Raw genomic sequence first — 7860 nt, forward strand, 5'->3', positions numbered from 1 at the left:
TTATTAAATTTAAACGAGAATTTGACTTTTAATAGGACACAATGGAGAAAAAGGATTCATGTAGCCGACCCCACGTAGTGGGATAAAGGCTTGATGTTGTTGTTGTTGTTGTTTCTATTTTGGCTTCCTCCGAATGTGGTGGGAAACAATATTGGAGATACATTAAAAGGTAATGATGGTGATAAATCTGTGTTAGTCAGGCAATGGTGATGAGCAAAAATAGTTTTACAAATGTTGGATGATATCATTTGGGCAATAGGATTAAATGATTGTATGGGTTGGTGATTTCTCTGATGGTTTATCCCTGTAGGATTGAGCGGCATTTGAACTCTCCCAATGAAGCTAATATTATAGAGAGTATCCTGAGCTCTAAATGTCTAAATCCTAAGACGGGCTTTACTTTGAACATTTTTGTCTCCGGTAAATCCAGTTTTACGACATACCACAATTTTGGCTATGATTATATTAATTTTTTGTCTTGGTGTAGTTTTCTCCTTTGTAGCCTCTCTTTTTTGTAGATGGAGTTGTTGAGGCGTGGACTCAAGTTTTTTGATAGAAAGAATGGTCTCTATTGCTTATATTTGTTCTTTCTTTTTTGGATGCTTCTCTACAGCATCATTAGCATGTTATTTGGATGCCTTGTATTCTTTTCTAGTGGAGACAATTGGCTTGTTGGTTTTCCTTTTCTTTATTGTGTAGCTCTTCTGAGCTGTAGTGACCTGAATGTCTCTCATAAGGACTCTGTAACTGCCTTTTTATTTTAACGCGTAGGCCCCGTTGTGGGTTTTAATTAAAAAAAATCAGTTGGACAACGACAATTAAGTGATGACAGTGGAAGGACAACATTCAAACAACAATGGATAAGCCATCGAGATTGTAGGTGATGATTGTCAACATCATTCATTGAGCAGGGCTTTGGAGTTCTCAAGATTTCTAAAATCTCTCCAATTTAAGATCACCATCAAATAATATTTGTTAATCACTTGGAACCTCAAATAGCATCATGAAATATGTATGATTGAAGTGCTTGATTTGATCTTATTTAGAGAACTTTAATTCCAAAAAAAAATCTTAATACATGTATTGCATAAGGATTTATGATTGAACAAATGATTTTTCCAGAGATATATCATTATTTTACGTAAATTTAGCCGTTGGAAAATCTTCGTGATAAAATTATTACATGGGGGTTAAAAGAGGGGTGAGGCTCGGAGTCCAAAGGCAAGGCCCCTAAAATATACCCAATATTTATGAGTTTTTTTTTTAGTCATGATCTAAAAAAATTGGAATGAAATTATAAGTAATCGAATACTCTATCGGCATCAAAATGGATTTTGATGTTCTAATTATTTCATCCTATGGAGCTAATTATGTTTAAAATTTGACATAGTTCATGTTAATCTCTTCCTCCTCTTGATAACAAAAGATTAACAATTCATAATTAGAAACAAATGGTGATTAATGTATTAATTATTAAATTTCAGATAAAAAAATTATGATCATAAAATAATAGAAACAATTATATGATAAAAATTAAAGACAAATGTATATTTATTATAAATTGAGAATAATAATTCCATAAAACAAATAATAAAATGGATTCAGTTAACATATCAATATCATCTAATTAAAACTTCCCTTCTAATGTGATTGAGGAGAATTGTTACAGTTTTTTTGTTCCTATAAAAATTCCTTTTATTTCATTCCATTCTGAAGTTCTATTCACCAAATATTAAATGCTCCTTTAATTGAAGGAAAACCTATAGTAACATGTAAGAGATAAGTGTCAAAATAGTCCTCGCAATCTTTATAAAAGATTAAAATAATGATTGATTATTTAAAACTCCAATTTTAGGCTTCGTTCGGGGCGGCTTTTTTAATGCTTCTTAAAACAATTTTTTAGTATAAAAATTAAAAAATTTTGTATCAAAAAATTGCTATAAGAAGCAATAAAAAATTAGTCTCAAATGAAGGTTTAGTCTCTTAGGCATCTTATGGGATAACATTCTTAATACTTTTTAAAGCAACTTTCTAATTTAATTTTTTTTAAAAAAAAATTGTACTAAAAAGTTATTTTAAAAGCAATAAAAAAGTCACCCAAATGACCTCTTAGACTTTTAAATATGGACATAAATGATCTTATATAATGGCTAATTTGATCCATATTTTAAGAGTCAAGAGAACAAATTGGTACTTGTATATAATTGATTATTCAAAAAAATATTAGGGGAATAATTCGTTTCTTTTTCTCTAACATATAATAATTGACACATCATTAAAATATCATCTTGATCGGGCATGAATATCGAGGCAAAATTAAGTTGGAAACTTCCAAAATTAAAATTGTGATCATCCGAAATCCGATTTCAGCAAACTTACAGTCAAATTGAGCGTCTCAAAATTATGAACCCAACGACACCAAAATCGACTCAATCCGAGCCCAAATGAATTCAAATCAAGGACTTGAATCATTGTTGGAAGGTTCAAACCACAATTTGGATTACCAAATGGTTTCCAAACGTGACATGCTTATAATCGAATCGAGCGACTCAACGAGACAAATCCAAAGAGCCCAAGATCATTGAATTTTGAAATCACTAAGCCATTCAAACATATAGTAAACAATATATGATCAAGAGAATCAACATCGGCCATCCATCCAAACCACTCCAACTTACCTTTGATTTTCCATCTACTAGAAGTCATGCCACTCTAGAAAATCTATAAATATAGTCATCATTTCTCATTAAAAGGGACCCCCCAAGTAAGGAATCAAGAGATAGATCGGAGATCGTTGTTGCCTCCTCACTCCCCCTCGACCATCGCTCGGACTTCCATCAAAACCACTGCCTAATGTCGGACTTCTGCCAGACCACCGCCTGATGCCAAACTTCTGTCAGGACCACCACCTGACGCCGGACTTCCGTCGGACCACTAGATGTCGGAGTTCTGTTGGACCATCAAACGATGTTGGAGTTCCGCCGGACCTCCACCTGATGCCGAAGTTCTTCCAAACCACGGTCAAGCCATCAACTGAGGCCCAAACTTTCACCGGACCACCGATAGAAGTTTTAGTTTCATGAGACCACCGAACAATGTCAAACTTCCGCCGGACCACCACCTTACGTCTACGATATTTCTAAAACCCTATTTCCCGCCTACTACGGTACTCCTTCCGACCTCTGTCTCCTACTACAGTCCTTGCGCCTCCATCGCCAGATAATGGTCTTTTTTATCTCTATCTCCTGTCGACTATCCTCCTTCCGACCTTTGTCGCCTACTACGTTCCTTCTGACCTCTCCATCTCTGGACAACGATCATTCTAACCCATGTCTCCTACCAACTATGGTCCTTATGGCCTCCTTTGCCTACTACGGTTCCGACTTCCATCGTCAGACAATGGTCTTTTTTACCTCTGTCTCTTGCCGACTATGGTCCTTTCGACCTCTATCGCCTATTACGGTCCTTCTAATCTCCATCGCCAGACAACAGTCTTTCTAACCATTGTCTCCTGCAGACTATGTTCCTTTTGACCTCCCTCGTCAGACAACGATCTTTCTGACCACTATATACTGCCGACTACAATCCTTCCGACTTTCCTTGCCAAACAACGATCCTTCGGACTACCGTCACCAGACTACAATCTTTTTGACCTCCGTCGCTCGCTGACTATGGTTCTGGCGACTAACCACACATTTCAATACTAATTCTTTCAATTCCCACCATGTAATATGATGTACATTTGCTATATTATCCCAAGACCTTCCCCGCAATGAAGGACCTCATTTGTAATCAACTGCAAACAATAATGGATTCATTTAAACTTGCCCAGGCCCCGCGGTTTTTCCTCCTTTTAAGGAGTTTCCGCGTAAAAACTCTGGTGTCTCTTATGAACGCTGCACCCTCTCTTTTATCTGCTTGTGTGCTAAATTTTTGTACAAAATTAAGACATTAAATTTTATATTTCTCTATCGCCGCAAATATTTCATGATGCAACAATAATAAACATAAATCATAGCACATTAAATATCTCCAAGTAACCTAACATATACACACAAAAGTTTGATTGCAATTATGTTGTCAGGTGACACTGTTGTACACAAAATTTGAAATTTATTTTCCAGATTTAAAAATTTATAAGATTAATTTCTTATTGAAAGTAATTATTTTATCAGACATTATCTCAATACCTCAATAATAATATTTAGAGTCAATTTGAGACATCTTTTTTATTATATTATTTTTAAATCTTGATCATATATTTATTTGGCTAAGATTTTGTCATCTTTAAAATTTTCTTATGATGAAAATTTTCTTTTATTATTAAATTTATTAGTGACATAGTTATAAAAAATTATTATTTTTAAAAATATTTATAATGTCCATAGGTCCATAACATCCCTAAACAGAATAATTTTCTCTTGTCAATTTTATCACAATTTTTACACAAAATTTATGGCCACTTTAAATAGATTTTTATTTTAAAAGAATTGTAGGATATATTTTTATCATAATAGCCTTACGAATCTAAATTTTTATTCAGAATAATTTTCTCTTGTCAATTTTATCACAATTTTTACACAAAATTTATGGCCACTTTAAATAGATTTTTATTTTAAAAGAATTGTAGGATATATTTTTATCATAATAGCCTTACGAATCTTTAAATTTATTTTGAGATGAGTGCAATCTAAATTTTAATTATAATTTTTAAATTCATATCATGCTAGTCTTTAAGAAAAAAATTATATTAAGATATTTCAATATAAAACAAATCGAAACGAGCTTAAAAGTTTCATTTGGGACAACTTTCTTATTAACTTTGTACTAAAAAGTTGTTTTAAAAGCAATAAGAAAGCTAACCCAAATGAAACATGATTTGCACTAAAATTACTAAGGCTTCATATGGGATGACTTTTTTACTGCTTAAAACAACTTTTTAGTACAAAAATTACAATTTTTATACTTAAAAATTCTTTTAAGAAACAACTTTCTAATATTATACTAAAAAGATATTTTAAGAAACAGTAAGAAATTCGTTTCAATCAAAATGCAAAACGAACAACTTTAAAGCAAGTCTTAAATGTCAATATTTCGTTATCAAAATATAATCATGATTAATTTTAAAATCTTTTTACCTGCTTTGATACGAGTATAATTATATTATATAAAAAATTTATATTGCATCAATCCTAAAGCAGATCGAACGATTTTAAAATCTATCACTACTAAAAAAATTAACCTGCCATCTAATAATCGAATGATTTTAAAATCCCAAAGCAGATCATAAAAGGCAGCATATAAACACAAGCCGGCCTCAGTTTCCTTTCACAGAAAGCCATTAATTGCGGACAACTCTCTATTGATATGAGAAATAATTTTTTGTATATTTGATTGATTCACTCATACTTAATTACTCCATAATTGCTCTTATTCAAATCTTCAGCCCTTATGGAAACCACGTTATAAAAGGACAAAAGCCCCACAAACGCTTCTGACTTCTCCCCAAGCTCCACCACCTCCACTATTATACAAGGCATGGATTTTTTGTTCTTTTATTTCTTTTCTCTTCGTTATCTTCTCTTTTCTTCTCGAAAACTAAAGTTTCATTTGGAGAGATTATTTTGTGAGGACATCGGACGAGAATAACCGTTCAGTTTTGTTTCTGTGAATAGTAAAAACGTAGTTTCATAGAGACGAACCGGACGGGGAGCTGCTTGTCCGGTGTCCACACGAAATCATTCATCTTTCATTTGAGAAACTTTCTTACTATTTTGTAAATTGTTCAAGAGAAAATAGTTTTTGAAAATTATCGTAAAAAGTAGTTTCTTAGTAGGAAGATTTTTTTAAAAGTAATAAAAAAAGGATTAGCCAAATAAAAATTACGAGAAAGTTATCATAAACGAAGCTTCAATTAATATTATTAGCTTATGATTATTTTCTATTTTTTAGATGTTGATGGTGAGGAAGAAGAGGCAGAGCATGGGAAGGCAAAAGATTGCCATGAAGAGGATAGAGAATGAGGAGGCTAGACAGGTTTGTTTTTCGAAGCGGCGGGCGGGCTTGTTCAAGAAGGCTACGGAGCTTTCTATTCTATGCGGGGCGGAGATTGGTATAGTGGTGTTCTCACCGGCAGGTAAACCTTTCTCGTTCGGCCACCCTTCGCTTGACTATGTAACGAAACGATTCCTCGGCGGCGGCGGCGGCGGCGGCGGCGAAATGGTGGTGGGGCCATTGTGTGGGATGTTCGTTGAAGGTCAAAAATTGCTTCAACTAAATCAAGAGCACGCAGGTGAGTACTAAAATAAAAAAAATAAATAAATAAAAAGTTAGATTTTGATTTTAGTCAAATTTTTTAAAATTATAGTTTTTTTGGAAATATACTTATTTTTATATTTTAGAAAATTTGTTATTAGAATATTTTAATTAAAATTTAACCAAAATTTATATTAAATTTAATTTAAATGAGTGTAATAAATGATACATTAATTAAAATATATATTACATTAAATTATAAATCAGATGGTTTTAAAGCTATTATGATAGAAAATTTGATCAAGATATGTTGATATGCTGAGTTAATTATTTTCCTTTTGTGTAATTACCATGCTAATTATAAATGTGCAGTTAGTTAATTTCAGCAGCATATTATTTTGGATAATTTGGATTGAATCTATTTTTTATTTTTATTTTTTATTAGTTTCAATGCCATATGCTCAAATTAGGTTCCATAGTTCAAATTGGGTAACGGCAGATTTTTAGTTTCAATGCCACATTAACAATTTGATTTATTATTATTATTATTTTGAACGATTAAATGTTAAAGTTTAAAAACTTCGATTTCCTTTGGGACTCTTCTATTTTTTATAAATATGATTACAAAATTATTATGAAAAAATAATTTTTTTTAAAGTTGCCATAAAAAGCAACTTTTTAACGTATAATTTATTTACGATCAATTAAAAATTATAACCTGTCCAAAATAAAATCTCAATAAAGTGCAAGATCTTTAGCAAGTCAAGTGGTTTAACAAACAAATCAAACTAATTTTTTAGAAGTTATATGCAGGGTTGACGGAGAAGTTGGAGGAGGCGAGGAGAATAAGAGCGGAGTTGGAGGCAGAGGTTGCGGCCCAGCGGGGAGGTTCCGGTCTGCCGTGCGATGTGGAGGTGCATGAAATGGGTGTAGAGGAGCTAGAGAGCTTCCAGAAGCGGCTCGAGGAGTTGCGAAGAAACGTTGCGAACAGGCGCGAGGAGCTCGAGATTCTCTGCATGGATACAAAGGTGGCAAGGGGTGGCGTTCCGCCACGGTTGGGCTATGGAGGTGGGTATTTGGGTGGGTATAATGGGTTGTATTTGACACCAGTTCCGGTCGGCGGGTTCTATGGGCAGGGCCAAGACATGAATATGGGTTTTCGGTTTGGTGATAGGTGGTATAGTTGAATATTGATAAGCTTTTGGCTTTTCATGGAATACTTTCTTTTTATTGGGCAAATAGTTTAATTTGTGGCTTTGTGTTACTTGGGAGTGGTTAATTAAGAAAATAATGTATTAAGCTTATGAATAATGTAGAGAAGAAAATTTTAATATCAGCCTATTCTAGTTAAATTTTAATAAGATAAATTTAACACTAAATTTATTTTTAAATGAGTTTTAATTGAATATTACTCCTAACTTTAGCTTGAGCCTTATTAATCAATTATAAAGAGATAAAATGATAAAAAAAAATTATAATTATCTTCTACTGGAGCTACTCCAACCTTTTCACGTATATGCTCATTTCGTATCCTATCTCTATCGGAGCTACTCCAATCTTAAAAAAAAAAATTAAAATTATAACATAAATAATAAATAATCACTT

The 7860-nt window shown here is 32.8% G+C and overlaps 1 protein-coding gene across 1 annotated transcript; it reads left to right on the forward strand.

Moving 5' to 3' along the window:
* Positions 1–5958: 5958 nt before the first annotated feature.
* Positions 5959–7442, forward strand: LOC110099303 (agamous-like MADS-box protein AGL29). Its single transcript, XM_020826408.1, has 2 exons — positions 5959–6292; positions 7069–7442. The coding sequence occupies exons 1-2, from the start codon at positions 5959–5961 to the stop codon at positions 7440–7442; spliced, it is 708 nt and encodes a 235-aa protein (XP_020682067.1).
* The last annotated feature ends 418 nt before the right edge of the window (positions 7443–7860 follow it).

The sequence above is a fragment of the Dendrobium catenatum genome, unplaced genomic scaffold (genome assembly GCF_001605985.2).
Source record: "Dendrobium catenatum unplaced genomic scaffold, ASM160598v2 fragScaff_scaffold_1539, whole genome shotgun sequence".
Lineage (NCBI taxonomy): Eukaryota > Viridiplantae > Streptophyta > Magnoliopsida > Asparagales > Orchidaceae > Dendrobium > Dendrobium catenatum.